Source organism: Triticum aestivum, chromosome 7D, assembly GCF_018294505.1.
Source record: "Triticum aestivum cultivar Chinese Spring chromosome 7D, IWGSC CS RefSeq v2.1, whole genome shotgun sequence".
In the NCBI taxonomy this organism is placed as follows: Eukaryota; Viridiplantae; Streptophyta; class Magnoliopsida; order Poales; family Poaceae; genus Triticum; species Triticum aestivum.
Window position 1 is genome coordinate 9164878 of NC_057814.1, and position 18585 is coordinate 9183462.

The 18585-nt window shown below is 42.2% G+C and overlaps 1 protein-coding gene across 1 annotated transcript; it reads left to right on the forward strand.

The window, feature by feature from the left end:
• Positions 1–3727: 3727 nt before the first annotated feature.
• LOC123170593 (protein FRA10AC1) lies at positions 3728–18314 on the forward strand. The gene is made up of 11 exons (XM_044588439.1): positions 3728–3843; positions 6470–6552; positions 15170–15314; positions 15407–15490; positions 15890–15929; positions 16419–16464; positions 16934–16992; positions 17112–17179; positions 17370–17480; positions 17556–17620; positions 18139–18314. The coding sequence occupies exons 1-11, from the start codon at positions 3728–3730 to the stop codon at positions 18312–18314; spliced, it is 993 nt and encodes a 330-aa protein (XP_044444374.1).
• Positions 18315–18585: the final 271 nt, after the last annotated feature.

The following is an 18585-nucleotide window of genomic DNA, read 5'->3' on the forward strand; positions in this document are numbered from 1 at the left end:
GGCACTCCCCTATCCCACCTGCACACAGCACAAGGGCGAGACTCCAAAGGATTGCGTGGTTGCCTTTGAAACCTCCTTGGTTGTGGTTTGCAGGGTTGAGGCCTTGAGGGGTACGGCATAAGTTTCTATTTTAATGTGGTAGAAACATTTGTGAAATTTCCTGCTATGACGAAAGCCAACTGAGCCTTGTAGATGAGTACAACATAACCCTTGTATAATGCATGTTGATCAGTGATTGCCAATTCAACTTGTTATAAAACAAACCGGTGGTGTGGTAGTTCAAGAGCATCTTTCTCCATTGGTTCCTGCTGTGTTTTTTATTTTTTAAATATCAAAAAAGAACTGGCACCTAATTAAATGTTTGACATAACGTATACATCCATAGAGCTCTGACTTTTCCTATTCATGTGATATTTTACATGCCAAGTTGCTTTCTAGATTTGACCGGCTTCATTCCACGGGATTGATTACGCATGGTTTTATCAATTTCTTTCGTGAGAGAAGGTTTTATTTAATTGTTGTAACTCTGATCATGACTATCTCTAAGAGTATTGGTCAAAGCTTTCCCTTAGCTCTGAACACAATTGACCTGGTCCTTAGGACAGGACAACCTAAAAACTTATATCACTGAATATTACAAGCAGTTATTTGGATCCCCGGAGGATAGTTGTGTGTCCCTAGATGAGTCTAGGACTGAGGATGTGCCTCAACTATCGGCTGCTAAAAATGATATTTTGGTTGCCCCGTTCTCAGAGAAGGAGGTGTTTGATGCTATTGCACAGATGAAAAACAATAAGGCTCCAAGACCGGATGGATTCCCGCTCGAGTTCTACAAAAAGTGCTGGCACATTATTAAGGGGGATTTGTTACCAATGTTTGAGGATCTGTTCTCTGGACAACTTCACTTATTTCACTTGAATTTTGGAACAATCACACTGCTTCCTAAGAAAACGGATGTTGTGAGAATAGAGCAGTTCAGGCCGATCTGTCTTCTCAATGTTAGTTTCAAAATCTTCACCAAGGTCGGGACTAATAGGCTCACACAGATTGCGCATTCTGTGGTGCAACAATCTCAAACTGCTTTCATGCCGGACAGAAACATCCTTGAAGGGGTGGTCGTCCTTCATGAAACGCTCCATGAAATCCATTCAAAAAATTTAGATGGAGTAGTTTTTAAAGTGGATTTCGAGAAAGCGTACGATAAGGTAAAATGGCCATTCCTCCAACAGGCATTGCGTATGAAAGGTTTTGATGACGCCTGGCGCCGCCGGGTTGAATCGTTTACGCAAAAAGGGAGTGTTGGAATTAAAGTGAATGACGATATTGGTCATTACTTCCAGACACATAAAGGCCTAAGACAAGGAGATCCGATGTCCCCTATCCTGTTTAACATTGTGGTTGATATGTTAGCAATTTTGATTGGAAGGGCTAAGGAGAATGGTCAAGTAGGTGGTTTGGTACCTCATCTTGTTGATGGAGGTGTATCTATCCTTCAGTACGCTGATGATACAATCATCTTTATGGAGCATGACTTGGCCAAGGCGAGAAATATGAAGCTGGTGTTATGCCTTTTCGAACAATTGACCGGGTTAAAGATTAACTTTCATAAGAGCGAGTTGTTCTGCTTTGGTAGAACCAAGGATGAACAAGAGGCTTATAGGCAATTGTTCGGGTGCGATTTGGGGGCTTTACCTTTCTCTTACCTAGATATACCAATCCGCCACCGTAAGCTGACAAACAGAGAATGGAAGTGCATCGAAGAGCGATTTGAAAAGAAACTGAGTTGCTGGAAGGGCAAGCTTATGTCATATGGCGGCCGATTAATTCTGATAAATTCGGTGCTCACGAGTATGCCTATGTTTCTCTTATCGTTCTTTGAAGTCCCAGTTGGAGTCAGGAAAAGACTGGATTTCTATCGATCGCGTTTCTTTTGGCAGGGTGATGAACTAAAAAGAAAATACCGGCTTGCTAAATGGGATATCATCTGTAGACCAAAAGACCAAGGGGGTCTTGGTATTGAGAATCTTGAAGTTAAGAACAGATGCCTTCTCAGTAAGTGGCTGTGGAAGCTGTCCAGTGAGACCGATGCCACGTGGGCACAAATCCTTCGTAGCAAGTACCTTCAGACTAAAACGCTGTCCCAGGTAACAGTCAGGCCGACCGACTCGCCTTTCTGGAAAGGACTGATGAAAGTCAAACAATCCTTGTTTAATAGGACAAAGTTTAGTATTGGCAACAGTGCTAGTACACGTTTCTGGGAGGATACTTGGCTTGGAGAGACACCCTTGGCCATTCAATACCCGTCTTTATATCGTATTGCTCAACGACGTGAGGTGTTCGTTGCAACGGTTTTTCAATCTATCCCCCTTAATATTCAATTCAGACGGTTGCTAGCGGGCAACCGTTGGGAAGAATGGCTCCGTCTAGTTAGGAGACTGATGGAGGTTCAGCTTTATCAACAACCCGATGAATTATGCTGGAAGCTTACTAGGTCTGGAGTTTTCACAGTTAAATCAATGTATATTGATGTTATCAATTCGAGCTTCATTCCTACCTCCAAGCATATTTGGACTGTCAAAGTTCCTTTAAAAATAAAAGTGTTTATGTGGTTTGTCCATAAACAAGTTATTTTAACCAAGGACAACTTGATGAAGCGCAATTGGACAGAACCTACTAGGTGTAGTTTCTGTGATTGGGATGAGACGATCAAGCACCTTTTTCTTGACTGCCCGTTAGCCAAAGTTCTTTGGCGGACGGTCCACATTGCTTTTAATATTACTCCACCGAATTCTGTCAACACGTTATTTGGGACATGGCTTAATGGGATTGAGCCTGACTTAGCGAGACATATTCGTGTTGGAGTATGCGCTTTGCTGTGGACTATCTGGACTTGCAGAAATGATTTAGTTTTTAACAGAACATCACGTATTCATTTTTTGCAGGTTATTTTCTGAGCCACGGCATTGATCCGTTCGTGGTCGCTACTCACTCCGATGGAGGCCAGGGAGCATTTGGTTACTGGATCTATCCGCTGGGAGATGGTAGCTCGGGATATCTTCAACCGGTTTGGATGGCGGTCATGTAATAGGATAGGCAATTAGTTTACCTATCTATTTTTAGCCAGCCGGTTGTGGCGTCCTTTATTTGGCTAGTCTGTGTCTCTAGCCTATTTTGGCTCTGTGTGAGCTTTTTTCACTTTTTCCACTTGAAGACTTTGAGACCTTGTTGGAACCGTTTTATTTGGTTAATAAGATGGCCGCATGCATCACTCTGATGCAGAGGCCGGGAAGATCCCCTTTTCGAGAAAAAACCCCTCTAGAAAGCCTCAATGGTGCTTGAATTGTTGCATGGGCCATAAACGTAGCATGCTGGATCATGTCCTCTATTGATGGATATTGTCCCTCGACTGCCGCTTACTTTAGAAACATCAGAGGCCATTAATCAGATATTCGTAAATATGCTTTTGATGAAATTGAAGAGATCCTTTTTTTCTTTAGATGAAATTGGAGAGATCCTTGGTGGAGTGGAGTACAATGTTCACCAAAAGCAGCTAAATGGGCCACAAAGTGAAGAAGAAAACTCCTGGAATTACTTTGGATGCTGAAACCGACCCCACAAACCAAGTCTTTTTCCTACTATTCTCACCTTTTTATTTGTTATATAAATGCATACAGTTGGGTTCAAACCAATCTCCCTGCAAGCCCCTCGGGCAGCCCCAGCAAGCCCCATGTGGCAGACTGCACATGGGGTGGCCCTAGATGGGGCCTCATGTGGTGATTACATATGGGGCGTCCCATACAGCACGACGACGGTGGATGCCGGGGCGCACAGCGGCGATGGCGCGTATGTATGGGGATCCAGGCGCGAGAGTAAGGAGAGGGTGGATTGAAATTCGAGTAAACCACCGAAAGTCCTATGTTTTGGATTCGGGTTTCCATGTCAGGCTGTGGGAAAGGCCCGTCACCCCGCGGGCACTATAGAACGCCCGCCACTGACAAGTGTCAGGGTTCCATATTTTTAAATCTTTGGAGTGTTTCAAACTTTTTTTTAGGATTAATACACACCGTCCAAAGCCATATGCTCCAATTTGGCCACTTTTCAAGTTCGTCTGCTATTTTCGAGGATTAGCTGATTTTTCAGCCACTGAAAAGGAAAAAAATGCTCTTTGATAAGAAATAGCGCACAAACGAGTTCCAAAAGGGATGAATCTTTGCATAGTTTCTTCATATCAACCATACAGGGTGTGGATAAAAATTGACAGCGTTACTAAAACTTGATGCATCTCGTGTATGAACCGGACACTCTCCATCCAAGTGTCAGGGTTTCGAACGAATACTGTAGCCTGCCACATACAAGTCCATATTTTTAAATGTTTTGAAATTCAAAAAATTTCGAGGATTTATACACACCGTCCAAAGCCACATGCTCAAATTTGGCCACTTTTCGAGTTGGTCTGCTAATTTCGAGGCATTAGTTGATTTTCCGGCCACTAAAAAGGGCAAAATGATCTTCGGCAAGAAATAGCGCGTAAATGAGTTCCGGAAGGGATGTAACTTTGCATGGTGTCTTCATATCTCTCATATAGGGCGAAGGAAGTTCGACATAGAAGGAGGTGCGGCGGACTCGCCTGGCCTGGCAGTCTACGTGGTCTTTCCTTGGCTCGAAGTTCTAATTGCCCAATGGGTATGCGGCATTTATTGTTTTCAAGATGTAGGTTCTCTAAACTACCGTTCTAAGTGGAGCATAAGTTTAATCCACGCCGTAGATCTGCCTCAAAAACCCTAAACTTTTGTGGAATGATGCCTCAAAAACCCTAAACTTACGTTCCACGGATTCTTGTATGGAAGTAGAACTACAATAATCAATAATTAACCAATCCATGGAATGATGCCGGTCAAATTAAGGAAGCAACTTGGCATGTAAAATATCACGTCAATAGGGAAAGTCAGAGCTCTATGGATGTATACGTTATGCCAAATTTAATTAGGTGCCAGTTCTTTTATATGATATTAAAAAACACAACAAGAACCAATCGAGAGAGATGCTCGAACTATCACACCACCGGTTTGTTTTAGAACAAGTTAAACTGGTGATCGCTGATCAACATGCATTATACTAGGGCTATGTTTCTACACATCTACACAGCTCGGTTGGCTGTCCTCATACAAGAAATTTGCACATACAGAAATGGGACCGTTGCCATACCCCTCAACACTGCAAACCAGAACCAAACTCAACATGACAATGGGTAGCCACAACCTGCGAACCCGGCGGATAAAACCCCCTATTAGGATAAGGGTTTGGGAAAAATAAATACTGATGGGTTTATAAATAAATAAAAAATTATACCAATCGGGGTAAGCCGGGTAAGGGTAGTGAAGGCAATATCCATACACGTGTACCTGCATACCCTTATACTAATTCATTCTAATAGGTACTCCCTCCGTCTGAAAAAGAATGTCGTTAACTTAGTTCATTTGTAATTTTGAAAAAAGAAACTTATCTTTTTAAGCCTCGTGCTAATCAACCCCCTCTGCTTCTTCCTTCCCCCATCGCCCACGCGCACTGCGCGCCCCAACCAGCGTCGGCAGCCGCCGTAGGGCCCAGCCGGTGACGAAGGCCCACCTGAGCCGCCCCCCACCTACGCCGTCGTCCACCTGCTCCACGGCTGACGGGCGCCTCCTTCTTGTTGTCCTACTGCGTCCCTGGTTGCTTCCTCGCACCCACACGACCACTCACTCTGGTGTGGGAGTTGGGCAAGTCCTCACCCGCCGCTGCTCCTTCCCTGCCGCGAGACAACCGCGCGCTCAATCGAGGGGCGCCACCGCCGCAGCTCCTTCCCCAACGCCAATTTGGGAGTTGGGCAATCAATCAAATCCTCGAGTGTTATCAATTGTGGAAACAATTTAGAAATACAATCAAAAAGGGGGAGTAGAAGATGTAAGGATCTCTGGCACGACATCTCGTCGCGTCCCTCTCTTTACCTCCTTCGATTTATTACTCGTCGATTTGGTGCCTTCTATTATTTTATTTTATTTTTGCTCGAATCGGCAATAAAAAACCCTAGCTTTATTTATTTATTCGAAATTCCGTGTTGTTAATACTGTTAACGAGAAATGCTCACATGGTTTAGTACTTTTATTTATCGAGGATACAATGCTCACATGGTTTAGTACTTCTAATTCTCGAGGATACATAAACTATTCTCCCTGCAGAAGTAATGATGTGTTTTAAAATGTTCTGCTCGGTTTACTACTTCTTTTTTATCTTGGTGATATGAAAAATAATCATGTCCGTGAACTGCAATTTACTTCTTGGCCCATAATTTCCTTGTACAAGTTAGCGTAGCCTGGTGTGCTAACCCAAGGCAATGGTTTTTGGCCTTTGGGTCTATCTTTTCGTTAGTTTGCTTGTGGTTCATGGCCTGAATTGTTGCTTCACGACTCTGGATGTGGGTTGATGGATGCAGGCAGTACCAGTCGCACATCCGGGGCCTCAACGCGTACGATTGCCATAAGAAGTTCATGAAGGATTATTGTATCTGCTGCTGCTGTTTCCTGCAAAAGCATGTTGTTATTATCTTTGCCCCAATTTTTCTGATTGACTCTGGATTAGTGTTGGTTATGGTTGACAAAAATGGGTTTTTGAATAAAATGAGTTAGGTAACCCAAATTATACTTGGTGGTGAGGGTTCAAAGAACAGGCAAAATTTATAACTTGCAAGTCCACTAAAAACTTGCATTTCTGATGTAACCACACATACAAACATACTCAGCATGATGCTCCAAAATTTACCCTGCAAACTTCTTGTGCTTCTGTTATTACTAATTAGCTCAAGTGCTGACCTCTGTATGGAATTCAGCATCCAACACACCACAACTACTATATATGCTTCTGGCTTTTGTAATTGATCACAAACATTCATTGTGCTGGTGAGGCTGCTTTAGAGTACCTTTAAGTCTAATATTTTTTTACCTTGTCTCAATGGTGAAAAGGAAACTCGGGCAGTGGCATATAATGATTCATTTATTTGCTCATTAATGGTTTCCAAAAGGAACTGAATGCTGAACAGTCCCCTCTACTTAAGGAATAATTGGGGGCTACCTTCATCCATACATGGATTTTGTATTTCTTGTGTAACTTGTCACCTAGCTTAATACAGACAACATTCTAATATGGATTTTTAATATGGAATTTATGTTTTTTGCCCAATGTCAACCCATAGACAGGTGACATAACGACCCCCCCTTTTTGCTGATTGATTCTGGAATTGCGTTGGTTAAGGTATTTATTTGTGGTTGAGCAAAATGGTCTGGGAATAAAATGACATGGTAATGAATCATGAGTTAGGCAAGCCAAATTATAATTGGTAGCACTAATTGTGTTCAAAAACAGGGGACACGTGTAAGTTGTAACTTTCAAGTATGCAAAAAAGAGTTGCACTTCTGCTGTAACTCCACATACAAACATAGCCATCGATTCTCCAAAATTGATCCTGCAGCCTTCCCGTGCTCATGTTATTGCTAGTTATCTCAAATGCTGAATTCTGTGTGGAATTGAGCAACCATCACACTAGAATCTGGTTACCTGTGTAGGCTTCTGCCATTGTAGTTGATTACAATCATTTAGTATGCTGGTGAGCCTGCTTTAGTAGTACCTTTAATTGTGATATATCGTTACCTTGTCCCGATGTAAACGTGTGGATAGATGATTGAGTTGCCCTTTCATAGTGAAATGGAAACTGGGGCAATGGCATATAATGAGCTATTTATTTGCTCAGCCTTGGTTTCCCAAAGAAACTGAATGATGAACAGTCCCCTCTACTTAAGGAATAATTGGGGGCTACCTTCATCCATACATGGATTGTGTATTTCTACTATAACTTGTTACCTAACTTAATATAGATAACATTCTAATATGCATTTTTAACGAGTTAATTGCAGGGAAGTACCACACTTGGGGCAGTTGTAACGTATCAGTACCACTATTCAGATTTTTTGCAAGTCAGTACCACGTTTGAGGCTGGTCGTTGCAATACGGGCTAAACTGCGTATAACTCTGTATTGACGTTGTATCTGACAACCCGGCCCCACCAGTCAGTTCACTAGCCGCCGAACCGGTGCGTCGCTCGGGTGGCTCGGCCGGTCTACGGCTCGGTCGGTCTTGGCTCGGTCTAACCCTAGCAGTTCTCTCCTCTCCCTCTCCCTCTCCCTCTCCTCGCGATGGCTAATCCGGGCGGCGGCGACGGCGGTCGTGGTGGCCGGAGCAGCGGTGGCGTTGTGGGTGGGTACGGAGACCTCCCCGGACTCAGGAGCGATGCGCACAGAGGAATCGAAGTCGACGGCGAGGAGTCCAGTTCGTCTGCTTACTACAGCGACGACGACGAGGGCATGGAGGCGCCGCTGTCCATGGAGCAGCGGCTGCGGCTGGCTGAGATCTGGGTGGCCAACCCTTCCACGAGCCATCACTGGAGCCATGGATTGGGTGGCGTACTGTAAGTGCTCTGTCCTCTCCCTCTCTACTCTCTCATTTGTGCCATGATTCGGGCTAGGGTTAGGTTTACTGAAATTTTGCTGTCCATTGTAGTTTGGATGATGCTGTTTGGGATGTTAGGATTCACTTCGATGCTCACCATAATTTGGATAGGAAGATATGCAACTCAGATGTCACATATTTGAATTTGTATGCACTGATGCGAACACAAGGATTTAACTTCAGTGATGAATTGTACCGCATGGGGAATACATGCATAGGAGTGCGGAGAGAGCATGCCCTAGATTTGATAGACACAAACATCAAGTTGCAGCAATTTAAGAAGTAGAATGAGGACAGTTTAGTTCTGAACTTGTTAGTCAGGGCCACATCATTTGTCAGTACTGCATCTCATGTTAGTGAGGAAAAATTAGCCACAGTTTTATATGAAGAACCTGTTGTGTATGATCTGAGAGATCCTCCTGTGCTTGCTGTTGATGATCATGGTGTTGTTTATGAGAGTCAAAGCAGCAACAGTAGTGCAGTAGTACAACCTGCTGGTATGTGCACACAAGAGAGCAGAAATGTCAGCAAGAGGAAGCTCAAATCTGTGATGGAAGAAGAGGAAGAGGAGGGATATAAGAGTACTGATGACTCTCAAGGGGCATATGACAGTGACAACAACCCTTTCTGCATGAAGAAGTACAAGATTGCTGAAGACACAGAGATAATAGAGGGAAAGAGGCTAGCAGATGCAGAACTAGAAGAGGATGCAGATTCAGATGAAGAAACAGATGAAGATTTAGATAAGGAACATCTACACTATGAGGGTGACACTGAGGTTGAGGAGTTGTTTGATATTGAGGAGGATGAGGAGGAAGATTCTGAGAAGGAGAAGGAACCACCCATGAAAGCAGCTGGTAAAAAGAGGCAAAAGCTGCCAGTTAGGAGAGGGCCCACCACTAGGACACATTCTAATGTGTTAGAGGACTTGAAACCAGATTTCAGACCATCATCAGATGAAGAAGATACTGGGTTGCTATTGGATAGTGAAGATGATGAATTTGAGCCACTAGCATTTGTCCTACCAAAAGGAAGGAAGAGTAGGGCCATGAAAAGGCCAGCAAGGATATGGTATAATGAAAAACTGGAGCAACCACATCAACAGTTATGTATGCACATGTGTTTCAAAAATCAGCAACAATTCAGAGATGCTCTGTTGAGTTTGCACATTACACAGGCCAGAAATTTCAGGTATCATAGAAACTCAGACAAAAGGATAATTGTTTGCTGCAAACAAGAGCATTGTCAGTTCTTCATAGTTGCAGCAGTTATCAAAGGGGAGAAGACATTTGCAATAAAAAAATGAGGCTGCAACACACTTGCCCTAGCACTACAGAGACATCAAGGGTTAGTGCAAAGTGGCTTGCACAGACATATGAGTCCCTGTTCAGGTCTGATCCAAACACAAGTATTTTGACTCTGATTGACAACTGCAATGAGAAGTATGGTGTTGATGTGCCCAAGCACATGGCCTATAGGGCCAAAAACCTTGCTGTAGAGGCTATTTTAGGAGAGCACAAGAAACAGTATCCCAGGCTGAGGGACTATGCTCAAACAATCATGGATACAAACCCTGGGAGTAGAGTTATAGTTACAACTGTAACCCCAAAACCTACTACAAAAATACCACATCCAGGACCAAGGTTTCATGCTATGTTCTTCTGCATCAATGGAGCAAGGGAGGGCTTTCTCAGTGCATGCAGACCATTCATAGGTTAGTGACCTATTTTATATGATGTATATGCTTTATTTTAGTGCTTTATTTAGTAGGTTAGTAGTGTTATATAGTGAGTAAAATAGCTCCTTGCTTTTATATGACATATATAGAATTGTGTATAAATTTTTGTAGATGACATATATAGAATAGTTAGTTACTGAATTTGGTCTTACAAATGCAATATAGGTGTTGATGGCTGCTTTATTAAGCTCACCACTGGAGCTCAAATACTTGCTGCCACTGGCAGAGATGGCAACAACAACATTTTCCCACTGGCATTTGGTATTGTTGGACAAGAGGATACAACAAATTGGTGTTGGTTTCTGCATCAACTGAAGATATGTCTAGGAGGAGAAGTTGGACAATTTGGTCCTTATACTATCATGTCTGATAGACAGAAGGTATGAATGCATCCTCTTGTTTATCTTAATGCAAATTTGGTCTTTATACTATGATGTCAGTAGCTTAGTATGATATGCTATGTCAACAGGGCCTACTAAATGCAATTTCTCAAGTATTTCCCAACTGCCACCAAAGATTTTGCCTTAGACACTTGTATGCAAACTTCCAGAATGCTGGGTTTAGGGGAGAAGATCTTAAGAAATGCATGGATAATGCTAGTTATGCTTATAACCAATACAAGTTTGACATTGCAATGAATGATCTAAAAAATGAGAGTGAGGGAGCTTGGAAGTGGCTGAGTGGAATACCTGCAAGATTCTGGGCTAGGCATGCTTTTGTCACAAACTGTAAGACAGACTTGGTTGTTAACAACCTATCTGAGGTGTTCAACAAGTACATCCTTGATTTTAGGAAAAAACCTATTAGGACTATGATTGACGGTATTAAGAATAAGCAGATGGTGAGGTGGCATAGGAATAGAGAGAGTGGAAAGGCAGCTCTGTGGGAGATCACACCCCATTATGCTGAGAAGTTAGAGGTGGAAAAGGAAAGGGCCAGATTCTGTAAACCCATTCAAGCTGGTGTTAATCTATGGCAAGTAACCAGTGGGCAGCAAACACATGCTGTCAACTTGGCACTTCATACATGTGGTTGCAGATAGTGGGACCTGAGTGGGACACCATGCAACCATGCAATATCAGCAATTAACAAGGCAAAAAGGTTTCCAGAGGACTATGTCTGTAAATTCTTCAAAAAACCATTTTACCTAGCAGCTTATGAACCAATGATATATCCTGTTCCTGGTGAACATGATTGGACAAAGACAACAGGACCAGACATAGAGCCACCTAAATTTCATGTGAAGAAGGGAAGAAAGAGAGAAAAGACGATAAAGGGAAGATTTGAGGTTCCAAAGCCAAAGGAGAGTTCAAGAATGGCCACTATAACATGCAACAACTGTGGGCTGCAAGGCCATAGATACACCAGCTGCAGCAAACAATTGAAACCAGAGTTGACTTTGAGAAAAAATAAGCATGTGGTAAGCACCTTGTTAACTAGTACTATGTTTTGTATTTATTGTATGTTTCCTTCTCTTCATGTTTCCTTTATTTTTGCAAGGCATCTAGAAGACCAAGGAATGTTGATGAAGCAAGGGCACAGGCTGCACCAGCAAGGGCAGGGCTGCACCAGCAAGGGCACAGGTTGCACCAGCAAGAGGAGAGGCTGCACCAGCAAGAGCACAGGCTGCACCAAGAGCACATGCTGCACCAAGAGCTGGTGCAAGGCATGGTGCTGCAAGGCATTCAAGGCCTTTCTCTGCACCAAGAGCTGCTGCTGGGACTTCCACTTCTGGTGCTTCCACTTCTGCTGGCCCTACAACTCATACTGGATGGATGTCCTATTTAACTGCAAGTGGAAATACCTGAGTGTCATGTGTCATGTTTCTAAACTATGGCAGTTATGCCCAAGAGATGAGGGGGCAAGTTATGTATGTTTTAAACCAGTTATCATTTTGGGTTGACATGCTATCTGGTGGAGTACTCTTTCTACTATGTATGAGTCATGTTTCTAAACTATGTCAGTGCTGCCCCAAGAGATGAGGGGCAAGTTAAGTCTGTTTCAAAACAATTATTATTTTGGTTTGACATGCTATCTATTAGAGTACTCTTTCTGTTATTAGTCATGAATCTAAACTATGTCAATTATGCCCCAAGAGATGATGGGGTTATGTGTGTACTCTTTCTGTTATTTTGGTCTTTAGGGGTTGTCGACATCGACGGAACCCAACATAACCAAAGTTTTAGTCTTTAGGGGTTGTCGACGTTGACGGAACCCAACATAGCCAAAGATTTAGTCTTTAGGGGTTGTCGACGTCGGCGGAACCCAACATAGCCAAAGGTTTAGTCTTTAGGGGTTGTCGACGTCGACGGAACCCAACATAACCAAAGTTTTAGTCTTTAGGGGTTGTCGACGTCGACGGAACCCAACATAACCAAAGTTTTAGTCTTTAGGGGTTGTCGACGTCGACGGAACCCAACATAACCAACGTTTTAGTCTTTAGGGGTTGTCGACGTCGACGGAACCCAACGTAGCCAAAGTTTTAGTCTTTAGGGGTTGTCGACGTCGACGGAACCCAACATCTATCTAACTACATCCATCTATGAAGCATCTATGCAAGCAAGATAATTCCAACTAAAAGATCCATACATAACATAGCCATAATAGATTCTTACAGCAACATACTGGAGTACAACATAGTTCATAACTTAAAGCAACATACTTAATAGATTCATTGAGAACCATAATTCAAACTAACAGATCCATATAGACATACAGAATAGATCCATTGATACTACTTCCCAAAAGGTTAGCTTAGCAGCCTCTTCATGTTGTTCATTCATCCAAGATGGCCTGGATCCCCTTCATCTTCTGCTTATTCTTCTCCTCTGCCTTCAACAGATTAGCAATCTGAAGCTTGAGCTGAGCCCTATCTTTAGTGAGCTTGTCATGGCCCTTTTTCAGATCACCCATGTGATCCTTCAGCTGGAGATTCTCTTGGATGAGCTTATCATGTCCCTTTTTCATATCACCAATGTGATCCTTCAGCTGGAGATTCTCTTGGGTAAGCTTTTCCTGAGACTGGGTGAGTTCAGCATCCTGCTTCAACTTGAGATTTTCTTGGGTTAGCTTCTCCACAGACTTAGTTAGTTCAGCAACCTGGAACTGCAAGTTCCTCATCATGTCTGCACTCAGCACTTCCTTCTCTTTCAAATGGTTAAACTTCAGGTTCCTGATGACAGTGCCTTGGGCTTTTGTCAGGTTCATAAGGACTTCATACTTCCCTTGCAGCTTGAAGATCTCTGCCTCTTTCTTCTCCATCTCTGTCTTCATAGCTGAGACAACTGAGCTGGTCACCTCAGCATTCCTCTCCTATGCACTCTTAGACTGCAAATATCTGAAATCCAGCACCCTATCCTCTTGGCATTCAAAAGTTCATGAACATCTTCAACTAATTTGTCATAGTTGGCCTCCAGTTTATTTTTTTCTTCTGTCAAATTATGAATAGTGAGTGAACTCTCCAGGTTATCCTTCCTCCTATCACTCTTGCTGTCTTGATACATTTCCCATAGCTTCAACAGTGCATTTTGCATTGTAGGAGACCACTCCGGGTCAACCCATTGAACAGAACCACAGTTCTGACCTTCCCGCAATATATCCAGCACCTATGTTTGTTAAAGAATAGAGTAATATGATCTTAAATAAAGAACTAAAGAACAACAGAGCTAACTAATTGTATTTCAATAATATACTACAATAATCAATGACCTAAAGAACAACACAACATGTGCACTGCAATAATCAATGACCTACAATAATCAACTATAAAGCACTCATAAAGCACTAAACTAACAGGATCAAAGCTTAAACAATGCTGTGCACTCGAAACTAAGCTCCTGGCCACATAAAAAATTAACAGATGCCTACTCCAATGATCAGCATCAGTGCATAAGTACTACTAATTGGATAAAGAATGGCAATCACAAGAACAGAATCTTACTTGGGGGGCTACTACTAACTGTGGGGCTACTACTAACTCATTTTAATACAAAGACATAGAAAGTGTAGAATCTTACTTTAAGAGGACAAGCTAAAAACCTCTTGCCCGTCTCAAATCCCTCAAAGGCTACACGCCTCTCACATGGCAGCCCATGCTGCTCGCAGGGAACAATGGTTCCAGTCCAATGCCCATGTAGTCTTGGTCTTCAATGCTGGCAGGGATCTGCGGGAGCAAAATGAACCAAAACCCCCCAAATCAAAGTCAAATCCCCAAAGCAGGAACCCTAACCCTAACCCTAACCCTAACTACACCACTCACCCGGTACAACATGCTGTCGTCATCGGAGGAGTTCATGTACTGCAGGCTGGGGTAGTCGTCGCTGCTCTCATCCTCGTGAACCATGGCGCGGTGGCGGCGGGGGAATGCGCGGCGGTCGGTGGCGAATCGGCGGGTGAGAGCTCGAGCGGGGCTAGGGTTCGTGGGGAGTGAGTGAGTTGGGTTCGAGGGAGTTGGGTTCGACCAGATAGACCGGCCGAGCCGGTTCGGCAGCTTGTGAACTGACTGGTGGGGCCGGGTTGTCAGATACAGCGTCAATACAGAATTATACGCAGTTTAGCCCGTATTGCAACGACCAGCCTCAAACGTGGTACTGACTTGCAAAAAATCTGAATAGTGGTACTGATACGTTACAACTGCCCCAAGTGTGGTACTTCCCTACAATTAACTCATTTTTAACATAGGATTATGTCCTGGTCTCCAATATATTGATAACCAGTCCTGTGCAATGGTGCATTTTTTTGCCAAATGTCAACACATAGATAGATCAACGCTTCATTGCCAAACTTTTTTTTAATGCGTCCCAATCTCACAAAATAGTGGAATGAAAGAATAGACCCCTTCGTTGTAGAAAGAATTGGAGATCAGACACTCAACCTTAACAGTTCTTTTAACCTTAGCGTACATGATATCCATCATTCATTTTCTGTGTGCCACTGATATATGTCTTTACCTTTTAACAGTTCAGTTTTATGGCCATGAGAAAAATGTGGATAACAGTCTGCCCATCAAAACTGATAAGGATACATTGAGAGAAGGATACAGGTCTGAACCACCTCCTATTAACATATGCCTGTGGTTTTAGGAAACTCATAATTTCATAAATGCCTCACTTTTCTTCTTCTATCATTTGATAGGTTCATTCTTTCTGAGGAAGATGACATGGATTCAACTTGGGAGAAGAGGCTGGTCAAGCGTTACTATGACAAGCTTTTTAAAGAGTATCCATTTTTAGTATATTTTATATTGCATTGTTCTTTCTATGAGGACATGTCAGTACATGGCATATTTTTCAGATAATTTTGTGAAATAACTAGTTCATGTATGCTGATGCTAATGTCATTACATATACTTATTTAATAGCTTGGTAATGTAAATAGGCATAAGGCATGTGAATGTATCTTAAACCTATCAAGGGCATATATCTCTTGCTGTCCTCTGTATTGCTATGCTCTTCTGCATAAAGACTTAAGCGCTTCATGGTTTCACCTCAATGCCTCATGAACTTGTGCTTTCTCTCAGCCAGTATTGATCATTGCTTGTATAAATGGGTGTGTGCTGTTATTTGTAATTTTGTAAGACTTAACTATAATGTGCTTAGGGTCCTTAACTCGAGGCAGGTATTGCATTGCTGACATGACCCAGTATAAAAAATGCAAGGTATGGTGCTTTAACCCTATGTCAATGAATACTGTTTCTTGATGTAAACATATAGTTTCTCCTTTAGTATTGAATGATATACAAAAGGAAGAATGCATGGCATGACTTTTGGAGGGACATCTAAAGGCAACAATAGTGTCCTTCCAATTGTGACTCTTGTGACCTTGATGAATTCATATTTCATAAAATTAATGCACAGGCAGGAATAACTAGAAAATTGTTTTTTTGGTTGTGGATTTACATCAATGTGCATATTGCAAGAACCATGTTTGCCAACCTGCCCATTTTTCATATTATGTTCTGGCAGGCACGCACAAACACTGATTATCCTTGTAACACAGAAGTGAACAACTATTAATGATATGGCAGTCGTGCATTTTCAGTGGCAGGATGATGAATGGATGCCCAACCAGTAGTTTTTTTTCCCTTCTAAAATCATCTGTAGTTTTGGATATGAATCCCATCTTACAAGGGTATATTCTCCTGCAGATTGGATTGAGATGGAGAACAGAAAAGGAAGTGATATCTGGCAAAGGTATTCTTAAGCAATCATGTCTATTAATTCCCATCTAAAATCATTTCTCTGAAAAGTATGACTGAACTTAAATTGTACAAGTATTCTGTTGCTAGTAACAGACCATTCAAATGGATGTCTAGAACTTAAAAGGGTATTTAAAGAAATTGTAATTAAAAATTACTGAGCTTAAAACTTTATTTCTTTACACTATTAGGCATACTTTTCTTTTATTTAGCTGTATGTCTGAGTGCAGTTGGGGTGCTTGCACCAAATTACCACCAAACTCAAAAACAAATCATTAACTGAATCTCTAGAATTTGGAAGCCATCATTGTAGTTTTCTTTTCTAATTATACCAAGGTGTTAGACAATACAGAATTTGTTTTTTTTCTTCTGAAAATTGTCTATTCGCTTAAACAGGATCAGATATTTCTTGTTCAGAATCAATACAAAATCTTTAGCAATGGTCAGAATATGCTCTTTTGCAGGGCAATTTATCTGTGGTAATAGGCGTTGTGATGAAAAACATGGGCTAGGCAGTTATGAGGTATGTTCTTGACTAAATCCTATTGCTCATGCTAAAATGTGTAAAACACAAAACACATTTTATAAAGAACTGTTTCAGCTGTATTTGTAGCACTTACATTTCTCTCTTATCATTTTCAGGTGAATTTTTCTTATGTTGAAGCAGGGGAGCAGAAACAAGCACTAGTGCAGCTGGTAGCTTGCAAGAGGTTAGTGAATCCACTGTTCCATAATAGGATTTGTTTGAACCAGATTTGGCACTGCTCTTTCTTACCATGATAGTTATATTTCTTTTGCTTTTCCTTGGACCACTGAATCTTGCTTCGTCTTTTGTGCTTTCATTTTGTTCAAGCAAGTGCCCAATTGATTATTTAGCCTGATTGTAGTACATTATGAAAGATGTGCAGAAAAGCTTGCTTATAAGAGGCTGAAGGAGAAAGAGAAAGAGAAGGAGGGGGATCCCTACGGTGAAAAGGAAATTGAGTTGAAAGACAGGGACAAGAGAAAGAGGTATCTTAAGTTCTTGTTCTTGTCCAACCCCATTATTTTGTTATACACTAGATTCTTTGACTGTTCAAACTGCAGAGAACACGAAGGAAGTGATGATACCTCTGAGGATGAGGCCAAGAAAGATAGAAGAAAGAAAAAAGGTACAGCTGATTGGATACGCCTTTTATATTGGTCATGTACTTTGTTGGGTTGGGGGTCAGGGGTCTAATGCTTAGTTAACGGCTTGCTTGGCTACTGTACTCTTCAGGCGGCCAAATCTCAAACAGGGTTTTTATAACATCCCCATGGCCTATTGGCACCATCCTTTTTCCTGAAATCTGAACAGCACTTTTCAAGATATTTGGCACCTAAATGTTGAGTTCACTTGGTAACTGTGTGTGTGGTTTCCACCTGGGAATGGCCCAGGTCACGGCTGATCTCGGGCCTTGTAAATAAGGTCTATCTAGAACACATATCTTGTGTTTATTCATGTACGGAAATGTCATGGCTCTGCGCTCAGTAGAACGTATGCCTTTATTGGGCTCACCAGAACCTGCGACAGCCTTGGGCTTTGTCGATTATTCTGTGCTCATGCATGCATCTTGTGTTTGTTTATTGGGGATTTAGGGATGCCATAGATTCCAGCGGCATGAAACTTACTCTTGCAAAAATGGTGCAGATCGGAAGGGAGCTTCTTCAAGGAGTTCAGGAAACAACGATGAAGGTTTCGAAGAGTTCCTCGAAGGCATGTTCCCAAGATCTGGTTTTCTTAGGGGCTACAAAAAGTTGTTCCATGCTCTTTCGGGGAAAAAAACGAGCACGGATCTTGTAACAAAGCCATCAGTAGTGGAGTAGCAAATCGTTGCAAATCCGACCCTTGATGTGCTTTGACTACAAGTCAATGTAGGTGCGCTATCTGTAATTATGTGTGCCCGTGCTGTTTCATTTTCGTAGCTGTGAGAGATGCCCGTTACTCTGTTAGTCAAAGAAAAAATAAATGTAACTACTCGTGGGTCTACTTTAGTGTTACACTGAAGGAGTGAAGGACAATTTCAGTAACATTGACTTGTGTATCTATGTCAGTGTTCTGGCTGGAGAGGTTCGGTGATGAACTTGTGTATCTATG